The sequence below is a fragment of the Ceratotherium simum genome, chromosome 21, assembly GCF_057802395.1.
Source record: "Ceratotherium simum simum isolate JZ-2026a chromosome 21, ASM5780239v1, whole genome shotgun sequence".
In the NCBI taxonomy this organism is placed as follows: Eukaryota; Metazoa; Chordata; class Mammalia; order Perissodactyla; family Rhinocerotidae; genus Ceratotherium; species Ceratotherium simum.
The window spans coordinates 44,307,631-44,328,874 of record NC_141920.1 but is presented as its reverse complement, the minus strand read 5'-3'; the positions used below and the strand labels follow the sequence as shown (position 1 = coordinate 44,328,874).

The 21,244-nt window shown below is 40.2% G+C and overlaps 1 protein-coding gene across 2 annotated transcripts; it reads right to left on the bottom strand.

Moving 5' to 3' along the window:
- Positions 1–3,412: 3,412 nt before the first annotated feature.
- On the bottom strand, positions 3,413–21,111 carry MGME1 (mitochondrial genome maintenance exonuclease 1). 2 transcript variants are annotated; one of them, XM_087445657.1, is made up of 5 exons: positions 21,023–21,111; positions 19,730–20,309; positions 15,835–16,051; positions 4,987–5,119; positions 3,413–4,593 (listed from the first exon to the last, which is right to left on the bottom strand). In XM_087445657.1, exons 2-5 carry the CDS (start codon positions 20,241–20,243, stop codon positions 4,432–4,434), a joined length of 1,026 nt encoding a protein of 341 aa, XP_087301783.1. In that variant the 5' UTR covers positions 20,244–20,309; positions 21,023–21,111; the 3' UTR covers positions 3,413–4,431. The 2 variants fall into 2 exon arrangements, with proteins under 2 accessions (XP_087301783.1, XP_004433780.1); XM_004433723.3 differs by having other exon boundaries at positions 20,962–21,089.
- Between the last annotated feature and the right edge of the window lie 133 nt (positions 21,112–21,244).

The window sequence follows — 21,244 nt, the reverse complement described above, 5'->3', positions numbered from 1 at the left end:
TTAACTGTTTTCACCCCATCGTGTTGGCAAAAAAAAAAAAGTCTTAAAATTCTTGTGTGAATGAATATGTGGCAAAGCAGGAAATATCAGAAACCACTGGTGGGAGTGTAAGCTGACATCACCATTTTGGAGAGGAATTTGGCAGTAATGTTTGAGCTGTGAATATCCTGTGACCCAGCAAACACACCTAGGTTGATCATTTTACGATGACAACTATGGCTAACATCTATTTTGTTCCTACCATGTGCCAGGCACTGCTCTAAGTGCTCACTTCGTTTAATCCTCACAACTCTAACAAGTGGGTACTGTTATTTCCCTCCAATTTACAAATGAGGAAATCAGGCACAGAAAGGTCAGGTAATTTGCCCAAGCTCTGAGAGCTAGTAAGTGGCTGAGCCATGACCCACACCCTGCTTCCACTGCATTACATGTGCCTCGTGTGTGCTGGGAAGCACATACACATACAGTGTGTTCACCGCAGAGTTGTCTGTAGTAGCAAAACAGTTAGCCTACATACAGTGTGTTCACCGCAGAGTTGTCTGTAGTAGCAAAACAGTTCATTAGCAAGACAATTAAGCCTGAGGGAATACTGCAGAGCAGTTAAAACGCCACGCGCTAGATCTAGAAATGTTCACCCTGGAGAGATCTCAAAAACAAATGTTGAGACCAAGTAAAAAACAAAACACAGAAAGCAAAACTGTATATTCTTCACAGAGACCAGCACAGGTGGTCAAACTACAAAAGGATACACTAGAAAGATAAACACACCAAATTTATGATGGTTTGTCTCAGGGGAAAGGGAAATGGGATTAGGGAAACAAAGTGTCCTATTATTTTCTCTCTCTCTCTCTACCTGCCTATCTCTTGAGTAAAAAAGGAAAAAACTCAAACCCAGCTCTAACGCAGAACATCATTTTATGATGGGATCTTCATAAATGCATCACTCAAACCTGACAACTATTATTGTTAAGGCTCGATCAGGGGCGTGTCCCCAGATTCTCTCAAGCTCCCTTCTATAGTGTAAATAACCTAAAAGGGTCAGTAGGTTAGACTTGAAGCAGCAGCATGTCTTTCCTTAACCTGTGGGCCTCTGAGGCTGGGAGGGGAGGAGGGCAGGGAAGCAAGTCAGGTCAGTTCTGCCTTTTACTTAGTAATTGATTGGTTTGTTTTAACACAATGTTTCTCTTCAGGGCAGGAGCTCCAAACAGCTGAAGTGTTTCTTTAAAAACTTCTAACTATTCCCTTCTTCACTTTCCTGTGGGGGGTGGGGGGGAGTTACAATGAAATGTTTAATCACTCAGGTGGAAAGACTCAGTGATTTAAACAAATTTTGCCTCTCTAACTCCTTTTAAAGCCGGTAGGCAAACTGGTTCCCTAGAAACACAATGACTTATGAGGAACCCTCTTCCTGTGTTTACCAGGGTCGGCACATGTGAAACCATAGGTCACATGACAAGCTTTCCTAGAACTGTAATAGGTTTATAGAGGTTAATGTCCTCAGACTAGCAGGGGCTAATGGCTCTGAGCAAGAGGCCAGGTCTGAGGGGGAAAAAAAGGCATAATTTTTCGGAAACAATTTAAAATTGGTTTTAGTGCCAGCATGGAGCTTCTGCCAGCTGCTAAACGCATTAAGAATGTGTAGAATCGCAGATGACAAGGAAACGCAGCTGGCTTTGAAACTAAAGGAGTCTCAAAGCTCAAGACTGGAAGGCTATGTTCTGTACTTCTGTGAGGAAGCCTCCTCAGAAGAGCAATTTATACTTCCTTTATTTTTTGATGGGAGATGGGCCATGAGCTAACATCCGTTGCCAATCTTCCTCTTTTTGCTGAGAAAGATTGGCACTAACATCCGTGCCAGTCTTCCTCTTTTTTTTGCATGTGGGCCACCAGCACAGCATGGCCAACAGAGCAGTGTAGGTCTGTGCCTGGGAACTGAACCCAGGCCACTAAAGCAGAGTGCACTGAATTTAACCACTAGGCCACTGGGGCTGGCCCAATTTACACCTCCTTTAAAAAATATTTTGGGCCAGCCCTAATGGCCTAGTGGTTAAAGTTTGGCACGTTCCACTTTGGCGGCCTGGGTTTGTTCCTGGGCATGGAACCACACCACTTGCCTGTCAGTAGCCATGCTGTGGCGGCAGCTCACATAGAACTAGGACTAGAATATACAACTATGAACTGGGGCTTTGGGGAGAAAAAAAAAAAAAGAGGAAACATTGGCAACAGATGTTAGCTCAGAGCGAATCTTTCCCGGGGGAAAAAAATTTTTTTTAATTATGATCCTTAATTAGAGATCTCTCATTACAAATCCTGTTTCATTTTACTGGAGTTTATTATGTCATATATCACTTAGGGGAATAGGTGGTTTCCAAAAATTAGTAAGATACATGTTAATTCTTGAAAAGTTGTGACTCATTTAGAAACTCAAATTTGGCTCTCTCCTCTTAAGCCTTAGTAGTGAAAATAACTTTTTTCATTGACATTTCCCTCTCAGAGGATTGAGACTTCTTTAATTGGTGAGGTTTAAGGAGTATCAGAACTGTAGTGAGAAACCGATGTCCCCTTGCGCAGTTCAGGGAAGCCTGAAGCAGGCTTTTATCAGGGATTTACCTTCATTGTTCTCATACCAACCACGTCTTCATGGTCTGACTCTGATGGTCTTCCACAGAACTCTTCACACCACCATTAGCTTGGGAGACTCGGTACAAAGTGACAGATCCAAGGTGCATTTACATTAACTCAAGAGAACTGTATTAAAATGAAGTCTTGCTGGGTCTAGTCTCCTAAATTCTAGGGCGAGGCTTATTAGAGCAGTGTGGCAAAATTGGCTGGTACAACTTTTAATTATCTCACTTGATTTCTGGCTTTGGAAATTACAGGCTACAGGAATATATGTTGCTTGAAAAAAATGCAGAAGTGTATCGAGTCAACAAAAGGTCTCCCTCAATCCTCCTCTCTCCCATCTGAATCTTTCTTTCCTGGCCAGGTAACCATGGTTGAGGATACCTCCTTCTTTTTTTTTGGGAGGAAGATCAGCCCGGAGCTAACATCCATGCCAATCCTCCTCTTTTTGCTGAGGAAGACTGGCCCTGGACTAACATCCGTGCCCATCTTCCTCTACTTTATATGGGACGCTGCCACAGCATGACCTGACAAGCGGTGCATCAGTGCACGCCCAGGATCCGAACCCAGGCTGCCAGCAGCGGAGCGCGGGCGCACTTATCCGCTACACCACGGGCTGGCCCCGAGGATACCTCCTTCTTGTACGCCATTTACACAGAACACATACCAAAGCTACTGGGCCAGCGGTAAAATTCTAAATTTAAAAACAAAATCTAAACAGTTTTCAGGTTTATGAAATTATTCTATAAACACACAAATTTAAATAAAAGAAACAAAACCAAAAGCCTCATTACTTTACTCACATTTTATTTCTTATAATTAATAGCTAATGAAAGAAAAAAAGTAACTAGCACCCTACTGTTTTATGACAGCAACTGTAACTTAAATGCTAACCCACTCCATAAAACAGGGACCCCCCCCCAACAAGGCTATAGTGGGCATTTAAGTTTTCCAAACCCAGTAACAACTAATAATTTTTATTACCTATCAAACAAAAAAAAAATTAATAGATTTTATTATTGTCCTCCATAGTTGAAAAATTCTACAAACAATACATTTTCTCTATTTTCATGATTCATTGACTCAAACCAGAATATAGCTACTAAAATACCTATAATTATGATTTTCAGATTGGGGTCTGGCTACTTCTGGGGATTATTTGGTGGTACGCCATGGGGTATTGCCAACAACATGGTGAATACCTTCCATCTTTCTAGACAGCAATGTTTACTTGAGTCTAAGGAATGACACATTTATTTTTCAAAAATGTTGAATGAAAATTTTTTCCCCAAATGAAATATATAGAAAACCCCAATATATAAAACACGTTTTATGAAACTGCACTGGCAGTGGTAGTTGGCTGATGGGAGTTCTCCCTCCACACACACCCTGGGGTTGCAAGGCCCCTTCCCTTCTGGTGTACCCTGGGGAAGTGCTTGGCACACCAAGCCTCACTGCCCTCCAATCTCAATTCAGAGACTGTGCGTCCTGCCAGGGACCCAGAATGGTCTACAGAAAGTCCAAGAGCCACCCACGCTGTGCCAATCCTGCTTGCCCTTTCTTCAGGTAAATAATAGTCAGAGGTATCATAGTTGGTGTTTTATGTGCTGAAGTCCAGCTCTTTAAATCTAAACTTTTTTGGCTTTTCAATCTTTTTGGATGCAATGAATTTCAACAATTAATATTTCCACTTGTGTTAATGTAGCTCTCAGATCCTGTAGCATCTCCATTTTTAGATCATAGTAAACAGCGATATACCTTCCCAAACTGTGGGAAAGGGCTGAATGTTCTCAAACAGCATCCTGCCCCCTAATCTGGTTTCTGAATATTCTGGTTCTTTTCCTTCTTTGCATATTCTTCTAGTCGAAGAAGCCACTTTGCCCAGTACTGGGAACAGAGCTCAGCATCCATGAAATGTGGGTGGGCAGGGGATCCATCTTTGTAGGCTACCACAATTAAGCCACACTGAACCTAGGAAGAAACACAGGGCAATTCCAGTATTTCTACAATAAGACCAGAGTTTAGGTTCATTTCCTTCTTACTCCAGGGCAAACTCAGAACAAAACAATCTACAGTAAAATCTCCTAACTCAGTTTATAAGATAGGTTGATGAAAGATGGCACCAGGGCGTGTAACAACATAAAGATAACAGTTAAGACATTGAAGAAGGGACTGTGATCAGTAAAGAATTATTAACAACAACCCCAGGAAGCGGGGGGCGGGGGGGGGGAGTGCTTTTTAAAGTGGTGAAAGAACAAAGAACAGAGTAAGCTGTGGGACACAAACAGAACAAAAACTATCAGGAGTTAAGTAGCTATAAACAAGCATCAACCAAAGCATTAAGTAGAGGCTCAGTGTCCTGACCTGAAAGCTATAGTTGGCATCATGGTTTATGGCACCAATGTATGCCACAACTTGCAGCGGGTTGTCAAATGTATTTCGGATAAAAGGTTTTGGTTTCTCCGATGTCTTCCACTCAATCACACACAGCTTGCCCCTAAAGAGAAATCAAAGGAAGTCTTTGTATATAATAGTTCAAACTGAGAAACTCTATTAGGTTAACCCTATTCTTATGTATAGTTTATTACTCGTCACCCAATGACTATTGCTTCTGTTCTCCACTTTCCAAAAAGACAGCTTCCCTGAGCTTTACTTCTCAGGATTAGAAAGGCGTGTTCTTTCCTTTGAGCCCTTTATTCAGGTCAAGAGTGTGATAGAAAATGTTTCCCTAAATGTACTGACGAGAGCTACAGGTGCAGGCCCATGTTGGAGTGCTGGGAAACAACTTTTCTGCAGTTTAAGTTTCTAAACTTGGTCAAGATTCCTTTGGCCCTCCACAGCCTCCTTTCCTTTAACAGCTGACAGACGAACTGAAACTACATCTGTTATTATCTTAGTTGATTTTCCTTCAAATGTCTATCAGAATGAACCACAACAGACCAGTAGCCAAGTCCCTATCATAAAGGACTACACACCACGGAGCCTCAGAAATTCTCTTGCTCAGAAACCAAAGCTGGGGTTCACATCCATCAGCATTTAATAGGTGCCATCTATACGCAGAAATACAAATAAGGAGACCTGGTGCTGCCCTAAAAGTTTACACACAGGGTAGGAAGTCTCACTATTAGGAATATTGGGAAAATAAAATTCCTGCCACTTCTTTTTTAGCCAAATAACCAGTGCATTCCTCCCCACTCCCCCCATCCTGGTGGGATTTTATACTTGCCAACTGCAGATATCAAAAGGATCACAGGGCGAGTGGACTAATAACTGGTGACTCCCAAAGGGCTCTATCTGCTCAATCTGTCTTTCATGACTTCAATTTCAAAATCAGCAATTTAGAGGGAGATTTTGTACAAAGTATGTATGTTACCTACTTGTCACCATGGCTTTAGAGTTACAACTTATGCAAGATATTTATAAAATCAGTCTAGAGTAGCACTGTCTAAAAGAAATAAAATGCCAGCTACACACGTCATTTTAAATTTTCTAGTAGCCATATCGAAAAGAAAATGAAAAAGAAAAAAGAAACAGGTGAAATTTTAATATTTTATTTAACCCAACACATCCAAAATATTATCATTTCAACATATAATCAATATAAAAAAGTTACTGAAGGGATATTTTACATTCTTTTTTTGTATTAAGTCATTGAAATCTACTTTGTATATTTACAGCATACCTCAGTTTGGACTGACCACATTCAAGTGCTTAATGGCCATATGTGACTAGTGGCTAATCTACTGGATAGTGCAGATATAGTGGTAATTTTATTGTCTTTATAATTATTTTGTAATATCGCAAAATCTGACAATCTATGCAAATGAAGAGAGGGCCTGAGTAACTCCAGAGGCTACCATTCCCAGTTCTCTCCCTTGAATAAATCAAAATACTGTAAAAGAAAGATTTCTGTTGTGGACCACTGTTTCTAGCAACGTACTATAACTTGTAGAACTTAATAATGGGGAAAAAAAAATCTTAGTGGTATAAACTCAAATTAAAACTGTAAAAAGACAGTTCACAATTAGCTCTTACACAAATGAAAAGATGCTCAGCCTAATTTATGTGAAATGCAGATCAGAATTATGAGATACAATGTTATCAAAATTACTAAATTGTGTTATTAAAGGTGTGCAAAAATAAGCAAACTCGTATCTGTGGTGATTTAAAATGCACGTACTCTTTGACCTCGCAATTTCCCTTTTAGGTATGTACAGGAGAGCAATGATTTGCTATCCTAGGTGCAAGTGACAAGTGCCTGGAAAATTTAACAAGTATTCACGCCTAGGCCTACTTCAGACCAACTGAGTTTATCCAAACTGCATATATCATCCACCAAAAACAAACAAACAAACGAACCTGTGCATCTGCCTAGAGAAACTCTCACAATAGTGTATGAGGAGACATGTTCATTGCTACAGTTTGTAATTGTGAAAAACTAGAAATCTGTCTAACTATTATAGAAACTTAGAGTCTATTGAGGGCTTGGATGGTAAATTGTGGTTAATTTTGGTCAATTTTAGCTGTTAGCACAGTAGCAGCTACCCATCCCCCACCACTCATTCACCGGGCAAGGCAGCTGTGCACATGTTCCTGGAGCAGCTTACACACAGCTTATGGGAGTCAGAGTGGACACAAAGGATCCAGTCCTCCAAATGTCAGGGATCTGTGCTCTCATCACTGATCACTGTTTCTGATCACAGAGGTGCAGACAAAGAGGAGGGTGGCCATTGTTGTTACATCTTCCCCCATTGTTGTTACATCTTCCCCCATTGTTGCAAGCTCCTCTTCCTCTGCCTGAAGTGACTTCCAGGAGATTTAAAGGGCTGGCACCCTTTCACCCCACTCCCCCTGCTTCATTTTTCTCTTTTTTTCCTTTTGGAAGTAGACACTAAAGACTATGACATCCAGGGGCTGGCCCGGTGGCACAGCGGTTGAGTGCGCGCGCTCTGCTTCAGCAGCCTGAGGGTTCGCAGGTTTGGATCCCAGGCGCCCCCGGATGCACCGCTTGTCAAGCCATGCTATTGCGGTGTCCCATATAAAGTAGAGGAAGATGGGCACGCACGTTAGCCCAAGGCCAATCTTCCTCAGCAAAAAGAGGAGGATTGGCATTGGATGTTAGCTCAGGAGTGATCTTCCTCACAAAATAAATAATACATACATACATACATAAATATATAAAAAATAAAAAGGTGTTCATGATGAAGTAACAATTAAAAAAAAAAAAAAGACTACGACATCCAAAAGCAACTGCATATATGGGGAAAATTAGAAAGTGACTGCACAGGTCCAGGTAAAGGTACAGGCTCAGAAAAGAGCTGAGAAGACCTTAAGTTTATACCTCAGGCTGATCCTTGGCACACAGATAGTCTATGATAAAAACCCCCAAACAAACACAAAACCCAGCAAACCCTGGGGTACAGGGAGAATCTGATTTCCAGAGTTACCACCAATATTAGATTCAAATGTCCAGCTTTCGAAAAAACATCACAAGGCATACAAAGAAACAGGAAAGTATGGCCCATTCAAAGGAAAAAAATAAATCAACAGAAACAGTCCCTGAAAAAGATGTGATGGCAGATCTACTAAACAGAGGCCTTTCAAGAGTCTTAAAAATGCTCAAAGATCTCAATAAAGGTAAGTACATGGGCAATTTATAAAAGCTAGTGTTATTGTAACAATGGTTTGTAACTCCACCTTTTGTTTTCTACATGATTTATGAGAGTAATGTATTTAAAAAGAAATGTTAGTCTAAAAGCTAGTATTACTATAACTTCATTTGTTTTCTATACATTTTAAGAGACTAATGCATTGAAAAAATTATTAGTCTACGTTTTGGGGCACATAATATATAAAGACGTAATTTTGTGACATCAACAACTGAGAGGGTTGGGGACAGAGCTGTTAAAGGAGCAGAGTTTGTGAATGTTATTGAAGTTAAGCTGGTATAAATTCAAATTAATATTATAACTGGGATATTAACTGTTATCCTCATGCTAATCACGAGAAAAATAGCTAGAGAATATACACAAAAGGAAATGAGGAAGGAACTGAAACATTTCACTACAAAAAAATGAACAAAACACAAAAGAAGACAGTACAATGCAGGAAATGAGAGCCAAAAAGCTATAAGGCATATAGAAAACAAATAGCAAAACGACAGAAGTCCCTCCTTATCAGTAATTACTTTAAATGTAAATGGATTAAACTCTCCAACCAAAAGACAGAGGCTGGCAGAATGGATAAAAACACATGATCCAACCATAGGCTCTCTGCAAGAGACTCTCTGTATACCAAAGATGCAAAAAGATTGAAACTGAAAGGATAGAAAAAGATATTCCATGCAAATAGTAACCAAAAGAGACTAGTGGTGGCTCTAATAGCAGACAAATTAGACTTTAAATCAAAAAAGGTGACAAGAGAAAAAGAAAGATATTATATATTAATAAAAGTTTCAAGACAGCAAGAAGATATAACAATTATAAACATTTAAGCACCTAATAACAGACCAGCAAAATACATGAAGCAAAAACTGACAAAATTGACAGGAGAAATACAGTTCTACGATAAGAGTTGGAGACTTCACCACAATAAACTAACTAGATCTAACAGACACATACAGAACAATCTATCCAATAATAGAATGCAAATCTTCTCAAGCGCACATAGGACATTTTCCAGGACAAACCATACATTAGGCCACAAATTAAAAAGACTGATATCCTACAAAGTATCTTCTCTGATCACAATGGGATGAAGTCAGAAATCAATAACAGAAGTAAAACTGGAAAATAACAAAATTATGGAAATTAAACAACACATTCTTAAACAACCACAAAAGAAATCACAAGGGAAATCAGGAAATACCTAGAGACAAATGAAAACAACAACACAACACACCAAAACTTATGGGACACAGTGGAAGCAGTGTTAAGGAGGAAACTTATAGGTATAAATGCTTACATTAAAAAACAAGAAAGAACAGAAAAAATAAACAAAAGGGACTACATCAAACTGAAAAGCTTCTGCATAGCCAAGGAAACCATCAACAAAACGAAAAGACAACCTAACAATTGGAAGAAGATATTTGTAAACCATATATCTGATAAGGGGTTAATATCCAAAATATATAAAGAACTCATACAAAAAAACTAACAACCCACTTAAAAAATAGGCAGAAGACCTGAACAGACATTTCTCCAAAGAAGATATACAGATGGCCAACAGGCACATGAAAAGATGTTCAACACCATTAACTGTCAGGGAAATGCAAATCAAAACTATAATGAGATATCACCTCACTCCCATCAGAATGGCTATGATTAACAAGACAGGAAACAACAAGTGTTGGAGAGGATGTGGAGAGAAGGGAACTCGCATACCTGCTGGTGGGAGTCCAAACTGGTGCCACCACTATGGAAAACAATATGGAGATTCCTCAAAAAATTAAGAATAGAACTACCATACGATCCAGCTATTCCACTGCTGGGTATTTATCCAAAGAACATGGAAACACGAATGCCTAAAGATACATGCACCCCTGTGTTCACTGCCGCATTATTCACAATAGCCACAACTTGGAAGCAACCTAGATGCCACCAAGGGACGAATGGATAAAGAAGATGTGCTATATATATACAATGGAATACTACTCAGCCATAAGAAATGACGAAAGCCGCCCATTTGTGACAACATGGATAGCCCTTGAGAGTATCATGCAAAGCGAAATAAGTCAGAGGGAGAAAGTCAAATATCGTATGATCTCACTCATAAGTAGAAGATAAAAACAACAAACAATCACACAGAGACAGAGATTGGACTGATGGTACCAGAGGGGATGGGGGGAGGGAGGAGGGCAAAAGGGATGATTAGGCGCACGTGTGTGGTGATGGACTGTAATTAGTCTTTGGGTGGTGAACATGATGTAATCTATGCAGAAACAGAAGTATAATGATGTACACCTGAAATTTACATAATGTTATAAACCAATGTTACTGCAATAAGAAAAAGTAACTTTTTATTGCAGAGTTGATGCAAGTTTATTACAGAAATATCAGAAAATAGAAGCCAATGTTTTCCCCCTAAATTTGTCTTAGTCTGAGGAAAGGCCTGATCTATATGAATGACCTTTGTGTCCAGAGCAACAGGAAATAAAAGGGACACTGTTGACTGGCAAAAAACAAAACAAAACAAAAAACAAACAAACAAGAATCAAATCAACAATCTAACCTTATAACTTAAGGAACTAGAAAATGAAGAAGCAAACCCAAAGCTTGCAGAAGGAAGAAAATTTGAAAAAATTAGAGCAGAGATAAAATAAATAAAAAATAGAGAAATGATAAAAAAAAATCAATGAGACCAAAAGTTGGTTCTTTGAAAAGTTACATAAAACTGACAAACCCCGGGCCGGCCCTGTGGCTTAGCAGTTAAGTGCGCGCGCTCCGCTGCTGGCGGCCCGGGTTTGGATCCCAGGCGCACACCGGCACACCGCTTCTCCGGCCATGCTGAGGCCGTGTCCCACATATAGCAACTAGAAGGATGTGCAGCTATGACATACAACTATCTAGTGGGGCTTTGGGGGAAAAAAATAAATGAATAAAAAATTTAAAAAAAAAAAAAAAAAAACCTGACAAACCTTTAGCTGGACGGATTTAGGAAAAAAGAGAGAAGATTCAAATTACAAATTTGAAATTACAAATTTCAGAAATGAAATGTGGGTCATTCCTACTGATTCCACAGAAGTAAAAGGATAAGAAAGTACTAATGAAAAGTTGTATGCCAAAAAGTTGGATAACATGGATGAAATGGACAAATTCCTAGAAACACAAAACCTACCAGGACTAAATCAGGAATAAATAGAATATCTTAATATATCTATAATTAGTAAGGAAATTGAATCAGTAATCAAAAATCTCCTGGCAAATAAAAGCCCTGGACCTGATGGCTTTACTGATGAATTCTACCAAACATTTAAAGAAGAACTAATACTAATCCTTCTACAACTTTTCAAAAAAAATTGTAAAGTAAGGAACTCTTCCTAACTCATTCTATGAATCTAGCATTACCTTGATACCAAAGCCAGACAAAGACACTATAAGAAAAGAAAACTACAGACCAATACCCTTATGAACATTGAGGCAGAAATCCTCAACACAATATTAGCAAACCAAATGCAGCAGCATATTAAAAGGATTATACACCATGACCAAGTGGAATGCAAGGATGGTCCAACATACAAAAATCAATCAATGTAATATACTATATTAACTGAATGAAGAAAACTACATAATTATCTCATTGCTGCAGAGAAAGCATTTGACAAAATTAAATACCCTTTCATGATAAAAACACTCGGGCCGGCCCCGTGGCTTAGTGGTTAAGTGCGCGCGCTCTGCTACTGGTGGCCCGGGGTTCGTATCCCGGGTGTGCACCAATGTACCGCTTCTCCGGCCATGCTGAGGCCGCATCCCACATACAGCAACTAGAAGGATGTGCAGCAACTATGACATACAGCTATCTACTGGGGCTTTGGGGGAAAAAAAAGGAGGAGGATTGGCAATAGATGTTAGCTCAGAGCTGGTCTTCCTCAGCAAAAAGAGGAGGATGAGCATGGATGTTAGCCCAGGGCTGATCTTCCTCACAAAAAAAAATAAAATAAAAATAAAGGGGCCAGCCCAGTGGCGCAAGCGGTTAAGTGCGTGCGCTCTGCTGCGGCGGCTCGGGATTTGCCGGTTCGGATCCCGGGCGTGCACCGACGCGCTGCTGGGCAAGCCATGCTGTGGCAGCATCCCATATAAAGTGGAAGAAGGTGGGCATGGATGTTAGCCCGGGGCCAGTCTTCCTCAGCAAAAAAAGAGGATTGGCAGATGTTAGCACAGGGCTGATCTCCTCACACACACAAAATAAAAATAAAAATAAAAATGATAAAAACACTCAACAAACTAGGAATAGAAAGAAATCACCTCAACAAAACAAAAGCCATGTATGAAAAAACCACAGCAAACATCATATTCAATGGTGAAAGAGTGGAAGGTTTTCTTCTAAGATCAGGAACAAGGCATGGCTGTTTGCTTTCACTACTTCTAGTCAACAGAGAACTGGATGTTCTAGCCAGAGCAATTATATAAGACAAAGAAATAAAAAGTGTGCAAATTGGAAAGGAAGAAGTAAAATTATCTCTGTTCACAGATGACATGATTTTATATGTTGAAAACCCTAAAGAATCCACAAAAAAACTGGTAGAGCTAATAAATGAATCCAAAAAAGTAACAAGATACAAAGTCAACACACAAAAATCAATTGCATTTCTATATACGAACAATAAACAACCTGAAAAGGAAATTACAAAGACAATTTCATTTATAATTGCATCAAAATAATAAAATACTTGGGAATTAACTTAACCAAGGAGATGAAAGACTTGTACAATGAAAACTACAAATCATTGCTGAAAGAAATTAACGACATAAATAAATAGAAATGGAAACACATCCCATGTTCATAGATTGGAAGATTTAATATTGTTAAGATGTTCATACTACCCAAAGCAATCTATAAATTTAATGCAATATCTATAGAAATCCCAGTGGCATTTTCTGCAAAAATAGAAAAACCCATCCTAAAATCCACATGGAATCTCAACGGACTCCAAATAGCCAAAACGATCTTAAAAAAGAACAAAGCTGGAGGACTCACACTTGCTGATTTCAAAACTTACTACAAAGCTACAGTAATGAAAATAGAGTGGTACCGGCATAAAAACAGACATATAGACCAATGGAACAAAATAGAGAGCCAAGAAATAAACCCTTGTATATATGGTCACATGACTTTTGACAAGGGTGCCAAGTCCATTCAACGAGGAAAGGGCATTTTTCAACAAATGGCCAATAAGCACATGAACTGATGCTCAACATCACTAATCATTAGGGAAATGCAAATTAAAACTATAATGAGGTATCACTTCACACACATCAGGATGGCTACTATCAAAGAAACAGAAAATAACAGGTGTTAGAAAGGATGTGGAAAAACTGGAACTCTTGTGCATTGTTGGTGGGAATATAAAATGGTACAGCCCCTGTGGAGTACAGTATGGCAGCTGCTAAAAAAATTAAAAATAGAATTACCATATGACCCAGCAATTCCAATTCTGGGTATATATCCAAAAAAAATGACAGCAAGGTCTTGAAGAGATCTTTGTATACCCAGGTTCATAACAGCATTATTCATAATAACTAAAACCTGAAAGCAAACCAAGTGGCCACTGATGGATGAATAGATAAGCCACATGTGGTATATATAAGCAATGGATATTAATTAGCTTGGAAAAAAAAGAAAATCCTGACATATGCTACAACATAGATGACCTTGAGAACATTATGCTGAATGAAATAAACCAGTCACAAAAAGACAAATACTGTATGATTCCACTTATATGAAGTACTTAGAGTAGTCAAAGTCATAGAGACGGAAAGTAAAATGAATGGTAGTTGCCAGGGGCTGGAAGTAGGGGGGAATAGGATGGGTTCCTATTTAATGGGTACACAGTTTCAGTTTTATAAGATGAAAAGTGTCCTGGACATGGACAGTGGTGATGGCTGCACAACATTATGAATGTATTTAATACCACTGAACTGTACGCTTAAAAATGGTGAATTTTATGTTATGTGTATTTCACCACATTAAAAACATTTTTTTTTTTTTTTTGTGAGGAAGATTAGCCCTGAGCTAACATCCGTTGCCAATCCTCCTCTTTTTGCTGAGGAAGATTGGCCCTGGGCTAACATCCGTGCCCATCGTCCTCTACTTTATATAGGACACTGCCACAGCATGGCTTGACAAGCGGTGCGTTGGTGCACGCCCGGGATCCAAACCTGTGAACCCTGGGCCGCCACGGCGGAGGGTGCGCACTTACCTGCTACGCCACCAGGCCGGCCCCCTAAAAACATTTTTTAAAAAAGAGTAGGGGTGGGAGACTTACTTTGAATAGCTTGAATTAACCAAGTGCATATATTACCCATTAAAAATTCTTTTTAAATTTCTAAAACCTTAGTTTCAAAAATGTTCAATGTTCATATTCTCAATGTCGATGCTCTTAACCTAAAGAGCAAAAAGCAAATAAACAGAAATACTGTGGACATATTTTATAATTCCTATGAAAAGTGTTTGGTGTCAGGGACTTCTTGTAGGCCTTAGGTATAACTGATTGTATGGCTTCCTCCATTAATCCAAAGCACAGCCAAAAATAGCCTATTAAATTTCTAGGCACAGAGGGTTCTCCAACATGAGGTAGCTATAGCACAAAACTGTTAGGTAGACTAAACAGTTTCCAGACTAATAAATATTCTATAAATTTTTTTTAAATTTAATTTTTTTTTTTTTTTTTTTTTTTTGGTGAGGAAGATTGGCCCTGAGCTAACATCTGTGCCAATCTTTCTCCACTTTGTATGCAGGACGCCACCACAGCATGGCTTGATGAGCAGTGTGTAGGTCTGTGCCCAGGATACAAACCCGTGAACTCCAGGCCGCTAAAGCAGAATGCACGAACTTAACCACTATGCCACCCGGCCAGCCCCTAAAATTTAAATTTTAACTGGAGTTCCAAGGGTTAAACTCACAGATTTCTCCCTCCATCTTGCTGTATTGCTCACATGCTTTTTTTGGAATAGGGTTATCTGTTGTACCTACCCTTGGAATTGGGATTAAGTGGGAAAAACAGTTAACACAGTAGCAATTTAAAAACTACAGGAAGCTTTATTTAGTAAGCTTAAATTCCTATCCATGTCAAACACTGCCTGGAAGCCAGGAAAGGAATTGATTTTCAGGGCTAAAATATCAAGATGCTATTTTGAGGGAAACAGGAAAGAAAAATGCAGGAATCAAATTGGGTCTTATGGCTGGCACCTTGACTGAGGAGGAACATGCTGGAAAACAGGCCATCCTAGGGATACTGAAAAGTTATACCTTCTCGCCACCAAACACTTGGATTTGGAACACAGACTTATAAGGATTATGTGGGTCTTCCCCCTGTATCCGTCCTTACCTCCCACCCCATTCCCAATTCTTCTACTTGTCATATAGTTTTCAACTTTACAGAGGCTGCACCTTGAAGCAGGAGTTAAGGGGAAAAAGTAGTGTTTGACAGGCACCTCCTGTCCCACCCTGCATTAATTCACCTCCACACTTCGATGGAAACAATCCAATACTTACTGATACTCAGCCACACAGTCCAGCAGACCTCCATACTTTAAGGCCTCATGTTGAATGGCGCTTTCCAGAGCTCGCACTGCACTGACATCTTTCAGAATATGCTGGACACTTTCGATGTAGCCAGATTCAAGATTTTCATCTCTGCCTTTTAAGTTTCCCTGGGGTGAAAGTATGCTTTCCAAGGCTTTATGGAATCGTTTCCCTTGTAAAAATATGTCTGAAAAGGAAATCAGGGGAAAAGGAAAACAAGACAAAACCAAAGCTAGTACTAAAAAATACTCTAAAAAACTGAACAATAAAATTAAAATTACATACGAGTTACCTTTAAGTGACAATCCCTAACACACCACATTTCAGCCTCTTGTGAAACCTAAGAATGCACTTTGAAATCCAAAGGGACTAGAATAGTTTAGACAATAAAATGGATTAAAATGCAGTATTTCTGGTAGAATTAGGCCAAAGCTAGAACTGAAGATCTGGGTGCTATAGAACCCCACCTAGTTTACAGTACTGTGAATTTAAGTACCCATTTTAGTAAGTTAACTGGTTGTAATAGTTATTAGAAATTTAGGGAACCGTGCTTCTGTTCATAGTTCTTTTTAAAACCAAAACTTAATGATGAACATAGGTGGGAGAATCCTTTTATTAACAGGCTTAGTGACTGGCAAGAAATGAAAATTGAGGCACATACAAATTAAATACAAGAAATTGGATGTTGCGGGACTTGGGGGGCAGAACTTGTGACATTCTTCTCCTGCACTTTTTTTTAAGGCTAGACTAGCCTAAGACAGTTGCTCTGTTCTAAATTTTTTTCCTCATACACTTAAGAAGAGAGAACACAAACATATTCAACAGATGCAAGAAATATTACATATTCACTTGACTCTTGATAAGGGAAGGAGAGAAAGAAAGAAAGAGTGGGCATTGTTGTGCTAAGCAGTGGCCTTGGCTCTTTCAAAATATTATTTAACTTTCAAACACAACAACTTGTTAAGATAAGGATCATTACTCTCATTTTAATAAATGAGAGCTAGGCGGTGTTGTTAATTTGCTCAAAAGCAAATAGCTGGACAGGCAGCCTGGCACCAGAGTCTATATTCATTCTAGTCTACCACACGGCAGAGTAAGGGAGGCAAACTCTGGGACCATCATTTCGATACACACAGAAAGAGTAGGATATATACTTTTTTGGAGACAGACCCACAGAAAACGAGGAAAACAATCTCATCTAATGAGGTAATATCAAACCATATTACTACCAAGCAAACAGACAACTTATTCCCCACTGCAGACTTAACCCCTGGTTGTTCACAAGTAAGAGGCAACAATATGGGAATCTAGATTATAGGATCCCTTACATTGTAAGGCTCAGGTTAAAAACGATTCAAATTGTCAAAATAAATTTTAAAAGATTCAAGATTTGCAGATAGCATAAGTCAGTATTCACTCAATAAATTAAAGGAATGAAGGTGAAATGTTTTCAAGTCCCACTATATAAAGTGCATTAAAAAAAAATTCATGAATCTCCAATATTCTGACTGACAGAACTGGCAGGATGGATAATATTTTAGGATTTAAAAATCAGTGTAGCAAAAACCTGCAAAAATAAACCCCAGCCCTTTCCACTATGATCAATACTTGAATATAAATCAGGGTTAAGCCAGACTTTTTCTTATCCTTGGCAATATTCAAAAGGTAAAGTGATGCTTGGGAAATTGACCGTTTGAGAATGCCAGCTCTCAGCACATCTCTATGCTCTGGCCTTTCGCAACACCAGGCAGAAAAGAATCTATCAATCTAGTATTTTTAAAACTGTCTCTCCTGGGCCGGCCCTGTGGCTTGGTGGTTAAGTGCGCGCGCTGCGATGCTGGTGGCCCGGGTTCGGATCCCGGGTGCGCATCGAGGCACCACTTCTCCGTTCATCCTGAGGCCGAGTCCCACATACAGCAACTAGAAGGATGTGCAGCTACGACACACAACTATCCACTGGGGCTTTGGGGGGAAAAAATAAAATAAATAAAATCTTAAAAAAAAAAAAAAAAAAAAAAAACTGTCTCTCCTGACCCATTAATCAATGTAGTAGGTTATGACATGCTTTTTTTTTTCTTTCTTATTCCTTTTTTGTCGGCCACAACTCTAATCTGTAGGTGATTGCCCCCTTATGGGAAAAGAAAACGTGCTTCTGCCTGTTAAGGTTGGTCCCAAGTTAACTGCAAAACACATCCTAGTAATCTAGATCAACAGTTGACTCTATGGAAAACAACTGTAGTTTTCTCTCTGCCTGGGATAGTGGGGCTAATTCATATTCCAAACAGAAATTCCTCTTCTTTATCAAAGGGGCGACCAGAGCATTTCTTTATTTTGGGCCAAGAGCTACAGACCTAGGTTCCCACATATCCCAGCAGGTTTCTGCCTTAGTGTTTCTTAGATTCCCACAAGCTGTGACATTCCTGGTTTAAGGAAAATCAAAACTTCTCATGAGGAAACAATGTCAATTCTAAATTCTAGTGGTACACAGAAATAACTTAAGATGTCATTAAAAGATTTTTTTTTTATGTTGCTTGTTTAGAAAGCAGAGAATAGTTTGGTGGTTGTTACTTATTAACTATCTTAAGAAGGCAGTTAGCCCCTGCATATATTCCTTGCCACAAACAGCTGAGGAATGTTAAAACAGGCTAGTGCCTTGACCATTTTTGCCATACCCAGGTGCCACCTATATAAAGTTAATATTTTTCTTTAAAACACACGTGACCACATGTTTAATATGTTAGGCACACACAGTTTTTTTTAAGATGCCTCAAACTAAGTACATTACTCAACAGTAAAAATAAAAGTGCTTGTGTATCACTAGGGGCACAGATACTGCTCTCTGGGAGGCACAGGCTAAAGAATGATCAATGTGCAACAGCTTTAACAAAAGACAACTATGTGATCCTGTTGGGGACCAGCTAATTCACCTGTGCCAATGGTTTTTCCTTTCATCTTGCTTTTGAATGAATCTGTTTTAAGGAAGCTATTCTCACTTGTCTAAGAAGTTAGCAAGTTAGGAATTGAAGGCTAAAGTTTATTACTCTCAGTTCCTAATCAAGAGCATTTGATTATCTCAATTTACCAAGATCTAAATACAGATCATGGGCCGGCCCCGTGGCTTAGCGGTTGGGTGCCTGCTGGCGGCCCGGGTTCGCATCCCGGGCGTGCGCCGATGCACCGCTTCTCCGGACATGCTGAGGCCGCGTCCCACGTACAGCAACTAGAAGGATGTGCAGCTATGACATACAACTATCTACTGGGGCCTTGGGGATAAAAAGGAGGAGGATTGGCAGTGGACGTTAACTCAGAGCCGGTCTTCCTCAGCAAAAAGAGGAGGATTAGCAGGGATGTTAGCTCAGGGCTGATCTTCCTTCACAAAAAAATAAAATAAAAAATAAAAAATAAAACATCATTAAATATAGATCATGTGTTCTGGCTAATTGTTTACAAGTCAGTCTGCTGGTAAGTACAGCAAGGGGGTATTTACTAGATTCTGAACAGAATACTTAGCAAACAACTAGAATTCCATTATCTGGTGATTGACTCTTTTCCATAATCAAAGAAAACAGGCAATTCTAATACTTAAGTTTGTAGTTACAAAATAAATGAATTTTATACATCACTTAGTCAAAGTACTTGATTTTTGTGCTTCCGTTTCATCTATGAAATGGGGATAAAAGTATCTGTGCTTCATAAGGTTGCCATGAGGAGTTAATACATAAAGTGCTATTTAATGCTAATTATTATCATTTGAAAGTAGTTCATCACTAGTTAAAGTTAAAAAAAACTCATTCTTTTGACACTGGTGCTCTATTGATTCTAGAAAACACAGTAAACCGTACAAAAGCAGGACTGAGAAAATTACTTGAAGTATATTCTGCAAAGCCATCCTCTCCCAGTTCTAGAATCATCCGCTGTTTCCACCTCTCCAAATAGAAAACCTGGTCCGATGTCATGGTCTGCTGAAGGATCCGGGTCACACTTGGTATCATATTCCTTTGCAGAGGGACTTTCAAAGGAATTGTAGCATCACTTGTCGCATTTGGTTTTACCCCTCTCTCTGGGTTGAAGAGAGGAAACCAGTTTTGTGGAACTCTTGCTTCCTCACCCTGCTTTGGGGGCTTACACTTACTCACAGGTCCATAGAGTAAAGTATCTTCCTCGAACAACGATTCTGGAGTCTGACAGTGACCTTTGAATGACAAGACAGACCGCACTAAATCAGAGTACTTTTCTTGGTCCACTTTTTCATAAGGATTCACTGTTTTCTTTCGGCCACATGAATAACAGGAAGTGGAGAAACCCACACGAGGGGCTGGTTCTACAGAAAACCCCTTTGAACGTGTCAACTGCCTGCAGATGGTCTGAAATGCCTTCATCTCGAGATTTTTTTCACTTCTCTCTGGTCTACTTCAGCGCTGAGGGCGTTTGCAATGTTTGCATTCCTATTAAAGAGAAAAGTGGTGTTAGAGGCCATACGTGATAAATCCTCGCACCATCAAGTGAAAGCTGCCTCAGCACGATACTGCACATGAAGACTGTATTCCATAAGCTTTCTCGACATGTTGGGAAAAAGCTCTTTCAAAGAAAGACTCGCATCAATACCAGGACCAGCGCTTATTAATTGCGACAAAGTAGACAGGTTGGGGCAGGACGTCCCCAGGACTCAAGCTGAAGAAACGGGACGCCTAGAAAAGGAGGCGTGAGAGATTGAGAGAGCAAGAGAAGGCTGGAGCCCGTCCCACAGCGGCCATGACAGTCACAGTCAACAGCTAACCGCCGACCCCTCAACACCGGGTTCCGTACTCAGTAGTGTGTGGAGGCTTCTCATTCAACCCGCGCACGCTCTAAGGTGGGTACTGCTGCGACCCCGTTCCACAGTCGTGGAAATGGAGCTGCGGAAGGGTCACGTCAGGTCGGAGCCGGTAAGCGGCGGTCTGCAGGGCCCACCACCGTGATGCCCAGAAAGCAGCCTCCCGTTCCGCCGTTGCTGTGGGACCAGGGTGGGGAAAGGACGGCTGTGGTCCCTCGGGTGGGAGTCAGGATTAGGGAAGAGACGGTTTAAACAGAAGCCCGGCCCACGGCAGAAGTAGATACCTCAGACGCCACCACACTTCGCTTTACTCCCAGAACACGAACAACCTCGCGGAACCCTTACTTTCATTAGTCGCGCGCTTTGGCCTCGAGTTAGTCCCCGCCTAAGAACGGCGGTCCCAGCATGCACTGCGGCGCTCACGCCCCGCCCCTAGCTCGTCGTTCACCTCCGTAGACACTCATGCGATCCGTGGGGAGTCCCTCCCCTCGGGCGAAAGCGCGGGCGCTTCCAACTCGCGCTCTTTCGCTCTCGCGAGATCGTGTTACGTCACAGCTCGCCGCCATC

Excerpts from the sequence above, each read along its gene's own strand:
- MGME1 (XM_087445657.1), bottom strand. The coding sequence starts at position 20,243 with ATGAAGGCATTTCAGACCATCTGCAGGCAGTTGACACGTTCAAAGGGG. Across the intron at positions 5,120-15,834 it reads GACTGTGTGGCTGAGTATCA|GGGCAAGCTGTGTGTGATTG; the intron begins GTAAGTATTGGA and ends ATTTCTCTTTAG. Across the intron at positions 4,594-4,986 it reads ATGCCAACTATAGCTTTCAG|GTTCAGTGTGGCTTAATTGT; the intron begins GTCAGGACACTG and ends GTTTCTTCCTAG.